Below are 23637 nucleotides of genomic sequence, written 5' to 3' on the forward strand. Positions count from 1 at the left end.
TAGCATCTTAATTCATTAGAGCATGACTTAACCATGGCATTCAGGTGTGTTTTACCCTCAGCTTCAATGCAATCAGCAGTGTGAGAAAGTAAAATCAGACAGCATGTGTGCTCTCAGTATTTCTCACTCAGCCAAGCACTTCTGCCTGTGTGGTGCACTCAAAAGAGACCTTCTCCAGTGCTCTGAGGATTCTGCATAACATAAATAAAACTTTTCTTCAAACAAATAGCAAAGTTTCACCCGTAAACATAACTGCTGTCTTCTCTGTCCATCTTAGGGGCAGTTAAACTTTGGGACCCAAACCCCATGTATCAAAAGCATTCCCATAGATGACAACTGCTAGACATGTATTTCATAATTTACACAGGAAAGGAATGGTGGTTACAGGGAGGTGGTAAGTCCCATGGCAAGTGGGAAGCACAGGTTTCAGTGTCCACCCTAGTGGGAACACTGCTGGATCCTGGATTATCCAGCGTCAGAGCTAACCTGAACTGCCTGAAAGCTAAAAAGCCTCAAAGGCTCTTTCAGCTAGGCTTGGTCCATCTTTCTCTGAATGACATGGTGTTCTCTCATGTCTTTTTGTATTATTGACCATTTTACTAATAAAATCTTAGGTAAAATTAATGCTGATGCCATTAAGTCACTCTCCAATTATGTTAACATCACATTACACACATTACAGAATCTTCTTCTTATGCCCACTAGAAAATGTGGTTACAACTCGGGCTTTATCACATGTGCTTCTAATTTACACCAACATGAGTTCATTAACAGGCCCAATGCAAAATTTAGTGGCTTGATTAGCTTTGCATAACTATTCTTTACTGTTGAGTTGCTGGACAGCAGTATGCTTTGGCAGATGGTAAGCAGAATCGCCACATTCTGTTTAATCAGGGTTGGCAGTATAGCGTGGTTTAATTAGCTTACTGTATGTAAGAAATGGGAGGGACTTCACTTTACACACCCACTTCCTCAGTGGTCAGTAAGAATCTTTACATTTCTATGTGTATGTATGTATGGTGTGTGTGTAGCAGCATATATTTGATAATACTTTTGTAAATGAAAAATACAGAGGAATTTCTTTTAAAATGGAAAGGTATAGTAAAAATGTATCACAAAATACAAAACGGGGGAGCTGGGGAGCAGGGAAGCAATGGATTTGATTTACAATGCATTAGATTCCAAGCCCTGGTGCCTAAGCTGAAGAAAGGTATCTGAATGTAGAACTGTTGCTCTGATGTTAAAAGGGATAGAAGCCAGCCTTCCGTTTCCTGCATCAGAAAAACAAGCAAAATAAAATCAGTGTTTGTATTGAACATATTAAACAAGATCAACAGTGAGGCACAAGAGGATGGTGTCTGAAAGTATACCAGAGATTAGAGGGCCACAGCTTAAGACGGCATACTGAGAGGGGAAGAATGTGGGTGTAGGGAATAGAGGTATCTGGCATTTAATGTAACTCACAACTCATCAGTGTGGTTTGGAGCTAATCTTGTTCTGGATGCTGGTAAAAGCTTTGTCCCTTTCAGCTTCACCTTCTAAATCACACCTAATTAACCTGCAACATCAAATCTTTGCTATCATCGCATTTACTCCTGTCTGTACTGTTTTTGAGTCCTCAGAAGAGTATTGTACCCCACAAAGAGCCACCAGCAGCTGAGACTTAACAAAATACAAAACAGATTTCAATCCTTGTTTCTGCCCTCTCCCCACCCCCAGCCCCTGTTTTGTGTGGGAAACTTCTTCTCAAAAAGCTCTTGAAGGGACCTTTGGTTTGTCTCAGAGATAAACTTCATTTTTGGTTGCTAAATCCACTGGATCTGGGCTTCTTTGCTTCATGTCCTAAATGGAAATACAATCAGAATCCAGATGTGTAGCTTTCAATATAAAGCTGGATACTGTTTGCTGTCCATACATTTAAGTTGTTTTACTTAGGCATATTTAATCACTGCTGAAAAATGAAAACTGTTCATTTTGGACAATGTAATTTCACAAGCAAACATCTTTTAAGTACAAACAGCTTTAAATTAAATAGTGTATCAGAGAGACACGGAGGAATGTCTGTTACTATCTGTCCAATGTACAATCTCACAGGCTTCATCAGCATCCCATAGAAAAATATTAATATTTGGCTGTTATTTATTTAGCTCTCCAGGATAATGACCAATGTGTTCAGTAGGAGCCTGTGTGAACTGAAGTATAAATATTTTGCTAGCATATGTTTCATGGTCCTCATTAATATTCCATACAGGCAGCAGAACTCATGCTGCATGTTTTGTTATCATATCTGATTCCTGACCACAATAACATCATTGCCATTCCACCTGCCTTCCCTCTTCAGGGTTGTAAACGGCTCATAATGGCAGCATGAAGTAAAACTGCTTTCTAAAGAAAAACTGAGTCCTGTTCAGACTGCTTTCAAAGCCAAACACTCAAACTTCACAAGTGTAAAAAGCAAAGCCACAACTGAGATTTGTAAGTGCTGCCTCACATGGTGATGGGGCTCACTGATTTGCAAACCTCATCTTCTATTTGCCCCATTAGACACGAATCAGCAGGCCAAAAGACAAACACTGGTAAAACCCTCTAAAAGAGAGTACACACGAACCAAATCTAAGCCCAGCCCCTTGGGGATTTTGATACATGAATTGCACTGCCATGTTATTTGAACTGGGACTTGACTCAGAGGCACTATGTTGTACTCTTTAAATGAGTACAGCACTCAAACGCTATTATTTATAACATCTGTTGTGTCGCCCTAACCTTGAACCTGGATCCAGATGAGGTACATAGAGTTCAAAATGAACACTTGCACACAGTAGGCCACTCAAATTTCCTGAAGAACATTTTGTATTACATCACAAAAGCCGTATCAATTTATACCATTAAAAATAAGCCAAAAACTTTCAGGTTTGCCTGTCTGCTTCCGTGTAAGTGTGTAATTTCCTGAGTTTTCTAGAAGTTTGGCAATCATTTTTCAGATTGCTCTTTAAGGTCTTTCCAGATGGCTCAAAACTCATGAGTGATCCAATGACTACTAATTTACAGAATCTAGAGATGCTCAAGATATGCAAAATTAATTGCATATTCTTCATATTTAGAGTTTAGTAGGGTGTGATTCAGCCTGACTATGGGACAATGCTTACCAACACTTACCTAGAGCAGTCATGTCCAGTCCATGATGAGGGACAATAGCATCGATTCGGTCGTATACACTTCCCACCATTTAAGCAAGGCAATTGGCAAACAGCTGCATACAAACAAACACAGAGTTGCAGTAATGAGCACACCCACATCAAGCTGATTAAGGAACAGGACATTGAAAGATTGAAAATCAACCTGCATTATTCTGTGAAGAATGGACTACTCTCAAAACTGTTAACATTAAACATCATCTCTGAGTCTGTTATAAAACATGGTCTGCTGTGAAAGGGGAGCCTTACAAACACATCTCTCCTGAACTTATTTTGACCTTTTCTACTGCTTTTGCTATCTGCTGCAGTGTATAAGTTGTACAATATAGCAAATGTATCATTTCACATTGCCTTAAAAATTCTGCTCTTCTTGCTTCAAGTTGAGGCAAAAAGAAAAAAAAGAATGCAAGTGGAAGCAGCAGGAAGAACCAGAATAAAAGAGTCAGAAGAGCAACAGGGGAATAGGCCTTATTTCTGGGAAGAAACTGTGTGTGTTTGTTTGAAAGGCATATGACAGCCAGAACAAGCAGACACCAGATGTGGTAAAAAAGAATGCAAAGAGGCAGCATAAACAGAGAACATTAAAGGTCAGGAAGCCATTTACAGATCAAGAGCAGGCAAGGAGTAAGATGGAGACAAGGAAAGGAAGCAGAGAATGACAGTAAGTTCCTGAAAAACACACTGGATAGCCATAAGAGGTGTGACATAAAAGGTACAGGGCATTTTAATAAGAAACACCAGCTGCCTGATAGGATCCTGTTGGGCCAGCTGCAAAATGGTTGCTTTTACACAACAGCCTAACTGAAGGACATCAAGTAACCAAACAACAGTCAAACCTTGAAGCCTTCCAATCAATTTTGAGACTGGAAGGGAAAGCTCCATACAACGTACAGAACAGATTTAGAGGCTCAATGGGGCCCTTCAAACACAGACATTTATATTTCAGGAAAGGTGAAATAGTGAGTTTTCTGAGCAGGTGATGCCATATCTAGAGAACAGACCTAAAAATACCATTAAGGACAAACGCTGGGTAATATTTTTGCAGAGAATATACAATTAGAAAACACTGGTTCAAATGGAATTACAGGAAATGGAAATGAGTAATCACAGGAATGTGAAAGGGGATGGAAATATACTACTCCACATCCTCTGGGCCAAACACAAACAGAAAATAGCAGGAGGTTATAGAGATGGACCATCCCTGTGCAATTAAGTGTACCAAGTTTGTCATGTTAAAAATGACTTCTGATTCTGGAATGAAGCATATGAATGAAACACATTTAGCTCTCACTTTATGCATATAATTATTCCAGTGAGACTGGCAGTTAATTCAAATATTTCTCATTTCACTTTGCTCTGTCATGGCAAAAGGTCAAGACTAGTAAGTAAAATGAGAAGTGGCTTAATAACTTCATAAGCTGTGGTTATGAGCTTTTATGAATGGGCTTTGGCACAGATGCAGCTGCTTACCAGAATTTTTAATTTAGCTACTGAAAAACAAGTCAGCCTGAGTAGATTTGAATTCCTGTTCCAAAAGTGAAGACGCCATCTATCCTCCTTCCCACCTATGTTGTTATAGCCGCAAAGTTTGTGTAATATGGCAGAAGAGGGCCACGAGGATGATGAGGAGGCTGGAGCAACATATGAAGACAGGCTGAGAAAGTTGGGGCTGTTCAGCCTGGAGAAGAGAAGGCTGCGTGGAGACCTCATGGCAGCCTTCCAGTATCTGAAGGGGACCTACAGGGGGGCCAGAGAGGGACTCTTCATCAGGGATTGTAGTGGTAGGACAAGGGGTAACTTAGGTTGAACTTTGGGTTCAAACTTAGATAGGGGAAGTTCAGGTTAGATATAAGGAAGAAATTCTTTACTGTGAGGGTGGTGAGGCACTGGAATGGGTTGCCCAGGGAGGTTGTGAATGCTCCATCCCTGGCAGTGTTCAAGGCCAGGTTGGATGGAGTCTTGGGTGACATGGTTTAGTGTGAGGCACCCCTGCCCACGGCAGGGGGGGTGGGAACTAGATGATCTGAAGGTCCTTTCCAACCCAAACCATTCTACGATTCTATGATTTTTTTCTTTCTGGATATCCTTTCTCCTCTGCACTGCTTTTTGCAGAGCGCAGTCATGTGAATACTGTCTGTCCTTTCTGGGAGCAAACTTTCTGAGAATTTTAAAGACTCATCAGGGACTACTGTGAAAACAGTTTGCAGCTGGGGACAGCAAATCCTCCAGGAATGTTATTGCAGGCCTGGGTTTTCCTGTGAGAAGCTTAGTAGTTCTAGAGACTCTTTAGTGAACGGTGCTAAGTATTTCTAGTAGTCACAAAAAGTGAGAAAAAAAGGAAGATGAAAAGAGTTTTACCCATATGGCAGCGTGATCCAGTCCATCCCGGGGGGCAGTCACACTGGTAAGGGGCCACACAGCGACCTCCATTGAGACATGGCAGAATGCATATTGCTAAGGACAGCAGAAGAGATGCAGTGAAAACAATTATCTCCCATGAAAACAAAGCATAAAGTGATCACGAAATGAACTTCTGTTTATGTATTATTTGAACATGAATTGATCAGGTTCATAATCACAGACTGATAAATGAAGGAAGCCAAGAAACAAATGCAGCAACCAGCAGAACACTCATATTTCTTCTGCTTTAACGCCTGCTCTTTCCCCAAAACTATTAAGTATTCCTATTAGTATCAGACTTTGAAGAACTGAAGCAGGCTGTTCTTCAACACTAGTGAAAGAGCACCCAAAAGCAGAATCACATCAATTGAAAAAGTGCTTATTTTGGTTTGGAGATGGCAAGGGATGGTCATTCATCCATTAAAAAAAAAAAAGCTGGTCCTTTCTGTTCTCTCTAATTTGGCAAGCAGAAGAACCGAACGTTTTTTATGGCTTTTGCCTTTAATTTTCCCACCTGGTTCACTGCAGTAAATTCACTTGTCTTACCTACAACATCCTTAAAATTACAGTCAGGGATGATATACATACGCTCTTCACAGAGACGACCCATCCAGCCATCTGGACATGAGCAGGCATTTGGTCGCTCACAGATGCCACCATTCTGACACGGGAACCGACAGACAGCTGAAAACAATACAATTTCATGACAAACTCAAAAAGGTTAACTAGAAGCTTAGTGATTCTGTATTTCACAGTTGTAAAGTTTAGGGTAGAACAAACAAAAATAGTTAAACATGACGACTTTGGTTTCAAAGGCCATATAGATTTTTGGCTTTGTGTGTTGGACCAGGTAGTGTAAGCAGGAGTGTTAGAACCAGTAAGACAATCAAAAATTGTCCATGGCATGAATGGAAACTTTGAAGTTTTTGTCAGTAAATTTTGGGTAAATTATTTGGACAATGTTTAAAGGCTGCCACTATGCTTCATTTGCTTTTCCTCACTCATTTTTGTAAGACAAAATAAAAAACCACATTCCAAACAAAAACTACCATCCCACCATCCCCTCCCCCCTTTTTTGTTTTTCTTTTCTCTTCTAAATTAACTCTGAAATAAACCAAGCTTTCTTTTAACCCTCTTATGAAACACCAACATAGTTCTGTCTGGCATTACATAGGGCTTGTCGAAAGTAAGATTAAATGCTGTGGTAAAACAAGCAATTTTTATTGTACTATCATCCATCATAATGAGATAATGAGGAGTCACCCACAAGGGTGCAGCAGTGGCACAGTGAAGTGTTTACTTGTGGAACCCAAAGTGTGATTATAAACCTTATATTTAGCATTCATGCTGACTGGTGCTCCTTGGCTTGCATACCTGTTAATGGGCATCTGACCATAAAAGTGAGGAATTCGAAGTGTACTTTATCATGCTAGCCCAGTATGTTGTCTCTACAGGCTTTGGACTTCACCATGTTTCTATGACACTGTGCCGGATCTTGGCTAATACATACAGGGAAACCAAGACTACTTTACAAAATCAGGTGGCAAGCTACATACAAACTTGTCAGACTTCAAGATCATTGGAAGAAGTACAATCCTTGTTATGTTGGGTTGCATACTATACACAGAAGATCAAAAATTGTGGCTTTGAGACGATACTACAGAAAAAATAAGTAATCAGATTAACTTCTAATTAGTGGTAGTTATGAACACAGAAGTAACCTCAGGAAACTCAGTCGGAACTGTTAATTGTGTTTTATCTTTAATTAGTTACTGTGTGAGCAAAATATGAATTTAGGCTTTGAGTGTTTCAGATCTTGTTCAATGTTAGTATTAAATACCAAAAGAAAGAATGCAAATCTTCCCCTGACAGAGCTGAACTTGAGCCATTCCTGCAGGTAAGCTATGCGAATCTGCAAGCTATAGCCTGGACCAAAGCTTTTGCCATTTTGTTTTTCCATCTCAAGAGCCTTCCCATCAAATGTCAGCTGATAATGAGAACGGCAAGGGACCAGAGGTCCTGGCAGGTTCACAGAAGTTGCAATATTTTAACAGATATTTTGAACAATTTTTATTATAATGGTGGTTATGACTACATAGACAGCTTGTCTGGGTGTTGGCTAAAGCAGAATAGTGTGCCAACCAGGATTCTTTTATGCAATGAAAACTTACGAAATTGAATCAAAAACCATTTAAAGCTTTGTGTGATCCACACCACTTAAACAATATCCCATGAATGTATAATAGGGTGTGAGGTAAAAGGTTTGTGCATAAGTAATATCCCATGTTAAAATCAAAGCCCATGAGAAATGGCCTCTGAAATGTATTTTCTCTTTCTCTGTCGATGGAGAAGACGTGGATTTTTCATGAGTTACAGAAATTACTTTGGAACTCCAGCTTGTTCAGCAATGCAGGATCTCAGGCAGAGATAGGCTTTTCCTGGATTTCTGCCCAGGCCCTGGTTGTGAAACTGAATGAGACAGTATCATCCCTAGGTGTGCACTTGTTATACACCAATTCAGGCAGACAGAGACTCTGTGTCTGTAGCTGTGGGGAATATTCTTCGCTTGACAGACAAGGCTAGAGAAAGGCTTGGGGCAGGAAGTTAAGCTGGGATCTCATTCTCTTTTTCTGCTATTGTGAAAGCAATCAGGGCAAATGCAGTCCTGGTGTGCTGGGGAGAGAATGGGAACCACTAATTATGCCCTCAGTTATTGGTAGTAGATCTCACATCCATGGTATCAATCCTATTCTTTGAGATCCCCTTGTTGAGATCCATGCCAGAGAGTTATCTCCACAGGACACAAATGCATTACACCTCTGCAAGACAAACATGGGTAAGAAGGGGAAAATATAATTTCTGGTATCTGTTCTCATCTTTGCCAAAAAGCTTTCCTGTGGTTGCAAGTGAACAAATTTCCTCCTGTCTCTGTTGCCCTCTCACGATGCTCTTCTATGCTGACAGGGTATGAACTTTTTGGTTGGCAGTTCCACGCTGACCACTCTCACCACTCTCTGACCACAGCAAGATGTGGGCAGAGGGCAAACAGGCAACACAGATTTTAGATCATTTCAGAGAGAAAAAATTGGAGTCAGACAAACTGTGCATGTGTACAGCCTGCTGAGTCCTGCAGGTGTTTGTGATTGGTGGACCAAGGCTAACACTTCTCACCCTGAAACTCAGATCAGAACCTGGCCTGCAACCCCTAACCAGCAGTGATTCAGGCAAGTGCAGCTGTGGTGAGAGCTCTCCCAAAGAAGCTAACGATGTCTCCTTTTTAATTACAATATTTACATTAACAAACCTGTTCAACTGGGCCAGAACATTTCAAGAAGGTTTAGAACACATTAGCAACCAGCTCACAGAGCTAAAACCAAGAAATGCAGTGTGAGTCATTACGTTGAGTGCTTTCATGCTGCTTCTGATGTAGACCACAAAGGCTTGGATCCTGTACGCCTTTTGTTAGGCAAATCCTCAAATGAATTATGCAGCAGTTTTGAAAGATTACTTTGACATGTGTCATGAAAACACAGGCCACTCCTCTCAGAAACATTGTTAGTCCTTTTTAGTTCCCCTTTTAGTCCTTTTCAGTTCCCCTTTCAGGTGAAAAGAGGGGGTGGATATTGTTCTTCCTCTCTCTTTGTACACCAAAGGGCAGGTTATTCTGCTTTGTTTTCCTGCACTGCACCCTGATAATCTGTCCACCTCATCCCTTAGTTTTTTAAGTAATTTTCTGTAAAACTTATTCCTCTGAACAGTCACAGTAGACTCAATGGTGTTGCAAACAGGAAACATATTTGACAGTGTTTTACAGATAGGCCCTTCCAGGCTGCAAGTAACCAGTGGCAAGAACCTCTCTTTGCAGAAAAATACAGCCCTTGCATAAAATAGGGTTCTGTGTAACTAACAAATATTAAATAAGCATAAAAAGTAAAGCTGGTGATACTAAAGGGGCAGCTGAAGAATCAAAATCATTACAATCTGAAGAGATAATACCCAAAAATTTTTTCTAATGAATTCAAGCTTAGGCAGAGTAGCTGTCATGCAGAGATCCCTATAATTCTGTAGCCATCACAGTTTAGACAGAAATAACACAATACTCGGCAAACTTTTCAGAAAAGGCTTAGTGCTTTGGGAGTATAAATTCAGGACTTTTGATACCTCTTGACACATGAAGTAACTCAGGTGCTTTTACTGTGCATCTTCTCTATTTGGCTACTTGACGGGTGATTCTTCATGGAAGTGACAAACCATGGTCACATAATCAGGAGAAACCTGTTTTTCAGGAGCATGTTCTTTTTCTGAAACTCCTGTTCAGGAGTGACAAGCCTGGTTCTTCGGCTCTGGGTCTCCTTAAAATCACCTATTGATATGTGATTTTTAGGCAAGACAATCGTAACTATACAGAATTCTAAGAGAGTGCCTGCTTTCACAGGGTAGGGCAACTAAGCTTGTCTAGGTCTTAGCATTCACAGTATGTTGCTGCCAGAACTCATAAAAAAAACATGGTGAGGGGACTGTGATCAGTCAGGCTTAGCTCAGTGCAGAATTCTCCATCTCCAGAGAGTTTCTGACCTGAACAAAAATCACAGAATCATGGAATCAACTAGCGTGGAAAAGCCTTTTAAGACCATCAAGTCCAACCATTACCTCAGGACTGCCAAGACCACCACTAAACCATATCACCATACCATGAGGGCCTCCTCTGCAGAGGTTTTGAACACTTCCAGGGACGGTGATTCCACCACTGCCCTGGGCAGCCTGTTCCAATGCCTGAGCACCCTCTTGGTGAAGAAATTTTTCCTAATATCCAACCTAAATCTCCCCTGGCGCAGCTTGAGGCCATTACCTCTTGTCCTGTCACTTGTTACTTGGGAGAAGGGAACACCCCCACATCCCTACAACTTCCTTTCAGGTAGCTGTAGAGAGTGATAAAAGTCCCCCCTGAGCCTTCTCCTCTCCAGACTAAACACCCCCAGGTCCCTCAGCCGCTTCCCATCAGACTTGTGCTCCAGACCCTTCACCAGCTTCTTCATTGCTCTTCTCTGGACCCACTCCAGCACCTCAGTGTCTCTCTTGTAGTCAGGGGCCCAGACCTGAACACAGGATTCGAGGTGCGGCCTCACCAGCACCCCGTACAGGGGGATGATCACTGCCCTGGCCTTGCTGGCCACACTATTTCTGATACAGGCCAGGATGCCGCTGGCCTTCTTGCCTGCCTGGGCACAAGCTGGCTCATGTTCAGTTCCATCAACTAGCACCCCCAGGTGCTTTTCTGTGAGCAGCTTTCCAGACACTCTTCCCCAAGCCTGGAGTGTTGCATGGAGTTGTTGTGGGCCAAGTGCAGGACCTGGTACTTTGCCTTGTTGAACTTCATACCGTTGGCCACAGCCCATTGATCCAGTGTCCTGATCCCTCTGCAGAGCCTTCCTATCATCCAGCATATCAGCACTCCCAGCCAACTTGGTTTTGTCTGCAAATTTACTGAGCATGCACTCAATCCCCTCATCCAGATCATCAGTGAAGATATTAAACAACACTGGCTCTAACACTGAGCCCTGAAGGACACCATTAGGGATGGATCGTCAGCTAAATATAACACCATTTACTACCACTTTCTGGACTCAGACATCCTGCCAGTTTCCAGCCCAGTGAAGAATACACATATCCAGGCCATGAGCAGCCAATTTCTCCAGGACAGTGTCAAATGCTTTATTTAAGTCCAAACAGACAATGTCTACAGCCTTTCCCTCATCAACCAGGCAGGTCACCTTAGCATAGAAGGAGATCAGGTTGGTCAAGCAGGACCTGCCCTTCATGAACCCATGGTGACTGAGCCTGATCCCTCTGCTTTCCCATATGTGCTTTATGATCACACTCAAGATGATCTGCTCCATGACCTTCCCTGGCACTGAGATCAAACTGACAGGCCTGTAGTCTTCTGGGGTCTTCCTTCCAGCTCTTTTTTCAGAGAGGCGTCAAATTGGCTAACCTCAAACCCTCTGGGGCTTGCCCACCAGACCAGGACTGCTGACAAATGATGGAGCGTGGCTTAGCAAGCTCCTCTGCCAGCTCTTTCAGCACTCTTGGGTGGAACTATCCTGTCTCATAGACTTGTATATGTCTAAGTGGAGCAGGAGGTCGCTAACCATTTCTTTCTGTATTAAAGGGACTTCAATCAGCTCCCCATCTCTGCCATCCAACTCAGAGAACTGAGTACCCTGAGGATGGCTGGTGTGACTATTAAAGATTGAGGCAAATAGCCAAGCAGGGAGGAAGTACTGTCACTTCTATGGGGAGCTGAGACTTGCAGGAGAAGAGGCAGACCTGACAACTTGGATGTGGGCTCTAATGTTCCCAGGTGAGCATTCTGGCACCTTTCCTCTTCTGTGGGAGTTCTCAAGCTGAGGGAATGGGGCTGCTAGTGACTGGCTACTGGTATGCCCTGAGGTTTTTTTGCTTTTAATACTCACATTTCTAAGCAAAATACCTAACCATAGTATGGTTTCTGTTACACCACCTGAGATAAGAATTCAGGGTGCAGCTAACTCATTGCTCTATAGCTACCCAGCAGCAGCAGGCTAGTCAAGCTTCTGATGCGAAAATGGCAGATGGCAAAGTCTTTTCCATCAAAGCTCTGTGACCCTGAAACCTTTTTGCTAAGCTTCATCCTTGGTTTTAAGTTAGTGTTTGAAGATGATTATATTTAGCTGTTCAGTTTATCATGTTGTCTATGATTTGTATTCATCTCCCGCATTTTCTGTTAAAAATTTTTTAATCTGAATCTTCTGTATGAAAGAATTAATTCTTCATTTAAACAAAACAGAAAGACATTTTCCTGCTGGTATGTCAAGGGTGGAAAGGCTAGACTTTGTCTTTGCTATTTTGTTAAAATAATGAATTTTCTGCAGTACTTGGTCTCTATTATTTAGTGAGCTGTATCAACCTATCTGTAAGTATTTTATTGCAAAACAATTTTCAGGAGTGGTCATGCTCTAAACACAGTGACAGGCTAAGCAACCACTCGATCTCTTTGTTTTTCTGCAGTGCTTCATCTTTGACTGTGAAAACTGACTGGCAGTGCTTATCTGAAACAGCTCAGCATGTCAGAAAATGACTGGTTCTGTCACTTTCTCATAGAAGATGTGAGGAGAGAGGATCTTAGGTGTGGGACACAACATTGTATCAAAGTGCACCATAAGATTAGCAAGGACTAAGAGAAAAATTGTGGAAGCCTTGTCTTCCACTTCGAAATAAAGCAACATCCCGCACTTTAAAATGCACTGCGTGAAACTATGACTGTACTGAAACTAGCAAAAACATTTCACTTTTGTCTTTATGGCAGATAGGATGACACCTCTGTGCTTATGGCAAGCTATGCTGCTGTGCATAAAAAAGACTTACCTTTGCAGGTAGGTGGTGTTGTCCATGTTCCATTTTCTAAGCAAACGCTCCGCAGGTGCCCCTCCAGCATGTACCCACTGTAGCATGAATAGGTGACCATGTCTCCATACTGATAGAAGCTACCACGAATCAGAGCATTCTCTGTGTGAGCTGGGGGGCCGCAAGATATCTCTAAACAAAAGAAATCACCCAGAGCCTGGTGAGCTGCAATAGTTTGAAATATGATAGTTTCTAACCCTGGACACACTACTTTGGACAAAGGACCTGGGAGGTGCCAGAGAGACACCTCTGGTGAGAAATCAGTAAGCAGGACTTCTTCATGGTGCACTCACCTCAGATTCTCAGGGAGAATCTATATATACACCTAGTGAGCAGGCAGATGACCAGGAATAGCAGTTTTAGGTAATGCAACAATGGCTATATCCACCATACAGACCAGAAACTTTCAGAAGGTGCAAGGATATAGATAAGACTGGGTTTGTACAGTCAGGTGATGTCATTGTCTGAACTAAATAAAATTGCCTGCAAGAAGCCAAGAAGCTTTCAGACACGCCTGCAAAAGGACACTATGTCTTCTGTCAGTGTCAATAAACACAATAAAGGGCAGCACTTCTCCCTACGACCATTGTCTCCACTCACAGAAGTAATTCTCAGAATATTCAGGGTATACAACAGCCTAATCCCAGCTCCAGTGCTTGCAAAAGGTAAACTGAGAAGAAAATTACAGTAGGGCCTAGTGTTCATGAGGCATCAACCCACATAGACGTATTCTGGATCCTTTCAAAGAAATAGTACTGTTACAAAAAAAGAGGAAACAGCTCTTCTGGGGAGCTTCTTAGGTCACCTTTATATGCCTGAATCTCCTGAAGCAATCCATCTCTTCAAATGGCAGTAGCAGACAAAAGCTCTCTTTCCCCAGAATAACCGCACCTAGGTGGAGAGCTCTGCTGACAGGTCCATGCTGTTACTCTCCTGTGTGACACAGCTGTGGTTACCAGCCCTCTGGAGAGTACCAAGCCCTGTGGAACTGTACCTCATGTACTTACTTTCACACTTAGCTGTGGCTGCAGTCCAAGTCTCATCAGCATTACAGGTGATCACAGACTGTCCTTTCAGTTGGTAGCCTTCTCTGCACTTGATGGATATGTTCTGACCAACATAAAAATCCACTTCGGACAGAACGGCATTCTCTGGGATTATGAAAGGAACAGGACAAGGGTTTGCTGTTCAAAGAAAGGGTGTGAGGGAAAAGGAAAAGGGAAGGAAAAGGATATTTTAGAATAGTTTCTGCAAATTTCAAACCCGAATTACATGAAAAGCAATAGAAATGGATGCTGGGCATAAGTCCAATTTGTAAAATTATGAGATTTGGGATATAAAATAATAAAAATAGAAGGTTTGATGCTCTGCTGACAGATGGCTTGCTACCATACTCTACTGATGCCAGTAGAAGATATACTAAGGGTTTAAGAGGGTAATATCCTAATTGTTAACAATCAAACCATTTTCTCTTGTTCTTCCTGTTTACCATAACCTTACTACAAAAAAAGGAACTAGACCTATCCTACTTCTTGTTCTGAGGGGCTGGATCAATCAGGAGCAGCAAAAATATCGGTGTCTGAGTGAGACTTACAACAACATTCATTAGGGTTTAGAATTTTTGATATTCTTATTTATTGCTGGCTATAGGCTTGATGAGCTACTTTTGCATGGAATATTGATCTCATTAGGAATGTGGAAAAGGTTGGACTCTATACAGCAGAGACTGATGCCAGTTTTCTGAAACTAAAATCCTATGAGTCCTTTGCAATACAAGAATTAAATGTCTCAATTAACCACCTTAAGACTACAGCGGATCTCAAAATTAGTTACAGACACATACAGCCACAAGGGAAGGTGTGTGTGCACAATGCACATGTGCATAAGGTGCTGTTTCACAGAGTAATTTACACAGCCATAAAGTCCAACCTATGCAAAGCAGGGCCAACTAGGCCAGAAGTTGCTTTGGGACTTGACCAGGTGAAGTTTGAGTATTGCCAAGGATGGAAATTTCAAGTCCTCTCTGGGTCCCTGCTCCTGTGTTTGAATGCTGTGATGGTGAAAAGTTTCTTCCAATACATAATTGGAATTCCTTTTGTTGCAACTTCGCATTCATAGCCTTTCAGCCTGTCACTGTGCACCTCTGAGAAGAGTCTGGCTCTTTTTTCTCTACATTCCCCCAGTAGTCAATTGTAGACAACAATAAGGTCTCCCTTTTGCCTTCTCCAAACTTTTTTTACCTGCTTCTCATACATTACATGGTCAACTACAACTGACTCCATTTTATATCAGCTTTCCAACTAAAGGGAACTATGCAGAACACAGATTGTTCTTTTACTGTCACAAAACCCCACTCAGACAAGATTAACACATCTCAGTAACTGCTTCCTTTGTTCCTCTGCAAAAATGGGTTGCACACCAACAGATCTCCCAACGTAGGCCAAACCAATTATTTAAACTACAAGTGACAAATTCTGTGCATGGCCACTCCAGAAATTACAGAAGAAAATTACAGTACATTTCCACACAGATTTGCAGAATTTGCTCTCATTTATTGTCAGTTTCCATGAAGAGCAGCCTAGCCTTTTGTGCTTACAAACTGAGACCACTTTTTCAATATAAAGCAAACACACACGTTTACAGAGAGGTAAGGGATTACTCCATCTTCCATCTCTTGTGCACTCTGCTGCAGGTTCCCCCTCCAAGCTGTATCCCCTCTCGCAGAAATATGCTATTGTACTTCCAAATGTATTGTTTTCATAAATTGCCTTCCCATTCAGCAAGGAAACTGGAACTTTGCATCTGGTCTCTGCAAAGCAAGAGCTCTTATTAATTCCACTTGATGTCAGACCTAAGCTTCAACAATTCCTGAATTACATAATATGTTTAAAAGTAGCAGCCACAGACTAATAAATCATGGAGAGCACTGATGAGAGTTCAGCAGCCCTGCAAAGGAAACATAGCCAACCTAGGGAAGGAGCTCCACCCAGTGATAGAGAAAAGCCACAGCCACATATTTCTAAGGTCAGCAAAAAGTGGCAGTGCTGGAGAGGGCACATTTTTGAGTTCATACTGGATCAGAACATGGAAATGCTTCTTGACACAGAGATACCCCAGAAACTTTCAGCCCTTTGCACCTTCCTTTTCACCTTACAAGTAGTATCAGTGAGATGCAGGATAGGTGTGGTGCAAGATGCAGACACTGATATTACTAGTTGCTCCCCTCAAGATTCTTAGCTGTGTTTATCAAGCCAGCTGGCAGACAGTCCAAACTGAGTTACTACTGCTGCACAAGAGACTCTGTTCTGTGTCCCATTTTCCATTTGATTTTCCTAGGTGGTCTGTGTAATGGGATGACTGAAGATTAAACTCTCAGAAAGAGAGGCGGCCATCAGGGAAGAGGAAGAGAGGAGTTGGTGAAAAATGGCTGTGCGCAATGTTGTTCAAGATGGTCTTCTTGATATCTGTTCAGCACTGATAGTGACTTTTCTTAGGTGTCTGACTAGGTACTAGGAGACCTCCTCTGGCGTGGAGGTCTCTAGTGGAGACCCCTCCTCTGGCGTGGAGGTCCCCTAGCAGCTTTCCATATTGCTACTATAAGGAATGTGCAATGCGTTAGGCACTTCTGGGCACAATGACCTCTGCATTTTGTGGTTTCCCAACACTGCATGTGATGGTCCCTAGCCCTCATGCAGTCTTCATGGTTCTGGTGCCAGGACCCTAACCTTCTGCCTTGAATGGAAGATCAGCGTCTTCCATTCGGTCTTATTTTGGTGAAGCTGTCACAGCATGCTAGTCCCCTCTGAATTTGTGTGTAGCTGGGTGTGGAGACATCAACATGTCAGCTCCATGAACAAATGCCTGAAGCAGCTAGAAAAGCAAGCAGGATGCTGGGTCTAGCATCTAGTTTGCGTGATCTGAGGTACAAGAAACAGGGACAACAGCCTGAAAGGAAGTGTGACAGGCAAGAATTGAACTAGCATGTTTCTGTGAGGAAAGGAAAAGTGTGAAGCCCAGGCTTAGTATTTTCACGGCAAAGAGGCCAGGAATGGAGAACATTCGTATTTAAAAGTTAATGATGCTGCAATTTAATAAGCTTCTGTATAATTTACATTTTAAACAGAGTCATGCAACAATAGTGGCTATCTGTTCAAACTTGGGATTGCGTTGATAACCTTGTTTCCATCCACTCCATATGACACAGACAGGTCTCGCTTGGCACTCATTCTGCTGAGCGAGCACCTCAAAGCAGTCATTTGCAAAATCATACATTCATGGTGTTTGTCCACGTGAGGACTGTGGAGGTTAAAGGCTGAACTATTGAGACTGTCCTTGGTGCCCAAAGACCAGAAAAAGAATAACAACTTAATAATGGACTACAGAAGGTTGCTGGGAGAAAAGTTACTTGTCCTTGCAGCCTATCATCTTTCGTTAGGGGTTTGATTTTCTGAGATGGCAAGTAACCTCATCTCTCATTTAGCTTTTTAAACTGCAGATGAAAACCCTAGGAAAAATGTCCAAGCTCTTTCTGGCTTGGAAACAGGCAGTGTTCCCTGTGACACATTTTGTTTTTCAAGCACTTTTTTTGACGCACATTGCAGAACTTTTTCCCCAAACCAGATTTATGATAATACGATATGCAGGTGCAAGAGAGGAGCTATTGCTTATCCCAGATCAGTGTGTACCAGGCCATGAAACTGAACAGTTACCTTCACATGACGGCAACGGCTTACTCCAGCTCCCATTGGCAAGACATGTGATATTCTGGGGCCCGACAAGATGGTATCCAGAGTTGCACACAAAGGTCACGTTACTTCTGTATGTGCTTCCTGTAGAAATGGCCTCTGCTTTTTCTATGGAGGGATGCAGTCCACAAGTAATTCCTAGGATAGAAGAAAACTGGCTTTTTATAGGCAAGGAAAGCCTTTCTGTCTTATCTGTTATACACTGACAGTTCTGTTCACACACTGAATCAGTGGAAAGATAGGAAGAGAGCAGCTGTGAAGTATATGGAAAAGGGTTATACAATGCCTTGCCTTCCCACTCTCCTTGGGTTCAGGCTGCAGGCACCTGAGAGAGAATGTGCCCAAATGTATCTGATGGTGTTATAAGCTACGAGGTGTTGTAGGCTTAAATTATAGGTTTAAACTAACAATAATGTGTATGGCTTTAAAATAACATAGTAAAGTAGAGCAAACTGTTCTAACTTGCTAACATGTAGGAAGTAAGGAATATCTGGATGACAGGGGATGCAACATCATGGGATGACAACTAAGGAGACCATAAATATGACCAAGGATGCCAGCCTTCAAGATAGCAGTGGTGCCCAGCGTGGAGCGAGACTGGAATGGAAAAGAAGCAAGGACATATCACTGCTAATTCAGCACTAGGACCTTGCGAGCATGTGCTAGCACTGAGGTCATGCAGTAAACAAAGTGAGAAAGACTATCCAGTGACCATCAGAGACCCCCACTCAGCAAGAAAGTGCATGTGTAATTAGAATTCAAACATTATAATTAGTTCCCGGAAAATCTCATGTATATATAAATAATTTCCTGGAAAAGCTGTAAACATCCACGAGTATGCTAAATATACAGCTGGCAAGTGACGGGTGAGCTCACCTTTGAGAAACTATTCACATGTGCCCAGCGCTGCAATAAAGAATGCCTGCTTTCTAAAACTCCAAATCTAGTCTTAGAGAGTTTATCTGACCGACTTTTACGGTAACAACATGTTCAGAGTGATCCAGAACATTTCTCCAGAGCAGGCCAGAAGGTGCATTTGCAGCCTCCTTTTGCTCTCTGTACAGTGGAATGCAATCTCAAGATGTGCCCAAGAATAAATGACAGTAGTTATGAAAGATCTTGCCCTCCTGTCCCACAATTACTGTGGAGACCAGGCAAATTTGTCAAAGGTGAGAGAGAAGAATGCAAGGGGTAGGACTACAACATCACCATGAGAAGGTGGAAAATGATTTATCAGTAAAGACTCAAATCTTGGCATTTCCTTTATAAGCTGTATGAAATAAGTCATAAATCCTTCTTTGCATGAGCCTGCAATTTTCACCTTCTGCATCACAGAGAGCCAAGATTTGATCCTAGGGAGCAGAGTCCTGATCTCCAGACATACAGAGCAGGCAGGACATATTAGCCTTGGCATAGCAGAGACAACCCATCCCAGTACATGGTGTCGAAGGCCCTGCACACCACAATGGAAAGCACAACAAATACAGCAGACCACACTTCTCCCTTACCTACCTGAGCATGACTCCATTCTTGTACCATTTTAATGGGCCGAAAGGAGCTCCCTTCAGATCAGAGAGGAATTGTCACTGAGAACTTCTCTGCTAGCTTTTCCCCTGGCTCCTCTTGTCACAGCCCTCCAGCTGGAGGGGAAGACTGAGAGGAAGCCAGCACTCTCTCGCTTTGCTCTCCGGCTCTCCTGAAAGCTACCACCATGTTGCTGTGCTTGCTACTTACGTATGCATGAAGGGGCAGAGGGGCTCCACTTTTTGTCAACATGGCAAATCCTTCGGCTTGGTCCCTGTAGCTCAAAGCCAGGGTCACAGCTGTAAAATACCTCGCTGCCAAGCAGGAACTCCTCTCCTTGAACAGATCCATTTTCTATCATGTCCGGGAGCCCACATGAAAGCCCTGTAACATGAGGAATATGTTTCAATCAGACATAATGCATATGTTGTATCCAGTTCATAGCTCCTTCACAGGTTTTACTCTGAGAAACAGGAAAAGAAGATAGTTTATCTGGGCATTCCCAGATATTTGCCCCTGTGTAGCAGAACAGTATCATGCTTAGTGCTTCTAGTTCCTGCTAAAAGACAAAATCCATTGTGGCTGTGATGGCAGGAAGCCTCATGAAATTCCACTGTAGCCTCTTAACAATCAATAGCTAATGTACATGTAAGTATTTATGTAAACATCTCCTCTTTTGGCTGCAGTCACTGGGCATCAGACATCTCACAGAAGTGAAATACCTTTGGGAATGAGTATCCACAGAGTTACATTTGAGGACACTAAATACCTGTGACTCCTGGCAATAACATATTCAGAGGTCCTCAGTAATCCCAGAAATCATGACTCAAGCATCAGAACTACTTAAATTTGGGAACTGTCTGCACAGCTTACTTACGAATACAGGAGTAAGGCAGAAAGGTGTAGTGATTTCCTTCATATTATTGCCTGCACACCCCAGCAATTCTGCAGCTCTTAAAGGATGTTATCAATGGTACTTACCAAAATTTTTAAGCAAATGCAGACAGTATGAGTAATAAGGGAAAATGAACATTAGTGTTTTCTGTTGTGTAATTGTGTAACTTGACCAACAGTAATTTATAAACTCAGGTGGAACATACTTCTGCACACTGGCACTGTGCCACTCCAAAGCTTGTCTTCTTGGCAAGTCCGTTCTGTATCACCCTGTGAAACAAAAGAAAATGCTCAAAGAACAACTTTACTTTGCCAGCTATTTTCTCCCATCAGCTCTAGTATCCAGCAAGGTCAGGACATTTTCCTTCCATGTGCAACCCACGTAAAGAGATAGTTAAATGCTACAGCCCATGTCTAGTAACAGAGTTTAGGGTACAACTCCTTACTGCAAAATGATGAGTATTGCTTATAAACCAAAAGTTTGTGGGACCTGTTAGTCAGTTCTCTTTTCCTTCTCCTGGAGCATCAATTTTCTTGTCAGTTTTACCATGCTTGTTCCTACAAATGTGTTACAATGACAAATTTTCTCCTTCCCTGACTCACAGAAAAATCTAACCAGTGTTTTTTTCAACAACAGTACAAGGTTGTGTTTTATAAATATACCATACTAATTTTGACCATATCCCAAACAACTCATTCGTTAAATTGCTTATAAATAATGTTATTTCTTTCTTAAATATAAGCTTTACAGCCAATCTAATAGGCAAAGATTGATTTCTTATTTTGTTCCAAGACATGAAGAACATCATCTAAATTTGTCTCTTGAAGTAATGTGCTTTCATTACAAAGCAAATCCATTGATAAGGGCAGCTATTTGACATGGTGTATGGCATCACACACAATAGAATTTGCTCTCCAAACGAAAAAACCCAGTACTTCTCTTCAACAGCGGGAAGACAGACGGACACTAGGTGGCGAAGCTGGAGTACAATGCTCGGGAGGACTTTCGACTGTATGAAAGTACTGGCTTATTACCTCCAAAAATTACTTGCAACAGCAATTCTACCTATCTGACTAAATATGAACACACCCTTTCATCCCCAGTGTTATTACATACATGACAAATAAAATTCATTGTTATCTAAGCATTCTCTAAACTCTGCATACTTTTATACTGAGAGACTAAGTGAATTCATTTCTGACTGGGTGAATTGAAGAGAGCAATACATGACAGAATGACTTTTCAATTCTTTGTGGTAGCAAGTATATATAATGCTGCATCTGTAGAGGGCTGAAACAACCTTCAGCTAAAACAAACAAACAAGCAAACAAACCAAAGCACTGAAAGGTTCAAGGACTATCCCAGTCATACCAGGAGCCTTCCTACCAAAAGTAACCACAACAGTAGATATCCAACTTCTTTGGCAGTTAAGGGAATATATCAATATGTACCAGACACAATACATTCTCACAGTCATCACATAAGAACTGAAAATGACAACTAAAGGCTCAGAATGGTGGAGATTTGAGCTTGCTTACTTGTAATTCATAGCCAGAATCACATTTATAAAGAACCACATCTTTGTAATTGTATCTAGTGCCAACCACAAATCCATGGTCTGGAAACTCTGGGGTCCCACAGGACACAGGAATGCAGATATCATCAGAGAACAGTGGCACCCAAATGCCGCTCTCCTGAAAAATAAATGTAATTAGAAGTGTGAAAGCATCAATTTACATGCTTAATTCATATCTAACTGAAAAAGTTAGGAAAATCATAGTAAAAGCATTCAGTGGTGGTGGGTATACAGACGTGGTTGATGTAATATTATCTGTACAATCCTTAGTAAAACTCAGTAATTTAAGTAACACTTTAGAGATGTCAACACAGACTGGAGCACAGCTTTGGTAGGAATGTTCAGCTTGGACTTACAAGACAGAAGGAACAAAAAGTACATGGAGAAATACATGTTTGGAAAAACCAGTTCACTTGTACAAGGTCACAGAATAGCTCAGGAAACACATCAGGAGAAGAATGAAAACTACAGCTGCTTGATTCCATAACTAAGTGCTTCAGCTGCCTTCTCAAGCTCTCTAAGGGAAGTTGGATACCTGAAGAGAGATACTCATCAAACGGACCTAGTCTTACTTCCACAGATCTTTGAAACAGTAAAATGAGGGGGAAATCTTTTCTTATGAAGTGCTGATTCTGTGAAAAAGTGCATGCTTAGTTTTTCGCCTGTAAGCAGACTTACTGACTTAGAAGAGTCTATTTACAAGCTCAAGTCAAGGTTGGCCATAGCTATATGACAAAAGGTTACAAGCAGAACTGATGAGGATGTTTGCTCTTTAACACACAGATGATTCCAGTTTCTACTAGAATAGCTGCACAGTGGATTAAAATGCATGCTGCCTGTTATTCTGGAGAAAAAGAGCTCTGCATGCAATCCTCAAAATACATTAGAAATCTTAGACGTATGAAATACATTTGAGATCTTGGACCTAATTTTTTACAGCCTTGGACATGATTTTTTTCCCTGGCATTATAAAAGGAATGCTTTTCTAAAGGACAGCATTAGTTTTTGATGGAAAAAGAAATAAATAATTTATAGTTCTATATGTCTACACATGGAAAACTAATAATTGCTCCTTCTGCACAACAAGGAATTTTATTTGTTTCACAGAACATGCTCTAAATTTTTACTTTGTATGCAATTAAGGGCCAAAAGGTAACATGGGCAGGAGGAAGATTCTTGAATTCAACCAAGCCAGCAAAATAAAACAGTGCAAGTAACACTATACCTTGCATGTAGATGTGCTTGCTCCCACCAAAGTATAGCCTTCTACACATGACAAAGTGATGTTTGCGTTCAAAGTGAAGTTGTCCCCAAATACTATTACATGGGTGATATTTCCTGGGAGGGGACACTTTCTGGGGCAACAGGAAATACTTTGAGGAGACCACTGTCCATCTTCCTGGCAAATGCGTACGTCCACCTCTGTCACCATTGTGTAGCCTTCCAGGCATCTGCAACACAGCATGAAGACCTGACCACAGAGACACAGCTCGGATGAGCTAAACCATAACTTACAAAGTCAGACTTTTCAGCATTAGTTGTTCATAAGCACATCTTGGGATTTCTCTATTATATCCAGGTAACCCTGTAAGAAGCATGCCTGGACTGATTTTATTCTGTTGCAAAAGCTGGAAGCTTCAGCCTTCACCTCTGGCTGCTTCATGCTGCTGCAGCACCACAATGGAAAGTGAGTTCATCGCTCTAGTGCTCAACACTTTAGTGCAGTTCCGGCACTGCACCTTGGTTTTGCAAAGAGGGCTTTTGATTAGGAAAGCAGTCTGACAGAGCATCATTCTAAGAATGATCTCACTTTCTTCCAAGAACAAACCAAGCCTTAGGCTGACCACAGGCAATTTTCTT

At 41.8% G+C, this 23637-nt stretch overlaps 1 protein-coding gene across 1 annotated transcript in view; it reads right to left on the reverse strand.

Annotated features, from left to right (window-relative positions):
* Positions 1-1240: 1240 nt before the first annotated feature.
* Positions 1241-23637, reverse strand: part of SVEP1 (sushi, von Willebrand factor type A, EGF and pentraxin domain containing 1) — a gene marked incomplete at both ends in the record, with an annotated part of 127835 nt that continues 105438 nt past the window's right edge. Inside the window, 12 exons of the mRNA XM_080637373.1 lie at positions 1241-1271; positions 3157-3250; positions 5553-5648; positions 6183-6278; positions 12999-13169; positions 14045-14221; positions 15673-15846; positions 17747-17920; positions 19517-19690; positions 20407-20470; positions 21740-21895; positions 23003-23228. Coding sequence (XP_080493499.1) covers positions 1241-1271; positions 3157-3250; positions 5553-5648; positions 6183-6278; positions 12999-13169; positions 14045-14221; positions 15673-15846; positions 17747-17920; positions 19517-19690; positions 20407-20470; positions 21740-21895; positions 23003-23228 — 1633 coding nt within the window. The remainder of the gene's footprint in view (positions 1272-3156; positions 3251-5552; positions 5649-6182; positions 6279-12998; positions 13170-14044; positions 14222-15672; positions 15847-17746; positions 17921-19516; positions 19691-20406; positions 20471-21739; positions 21896-23002; positions 23229-23637) is intronic.

Source organism: Psittacula echo (genome assembly GCF_963264785.1).
Source record: "Psittacula echo genome assembly, chromosome: Z".
Lineage (NCBI taxonomy): Eukaryota > Metazoa > Chordata > Aves > Psittaciformes > Psittacidae > Psittacula > Psittacula echo.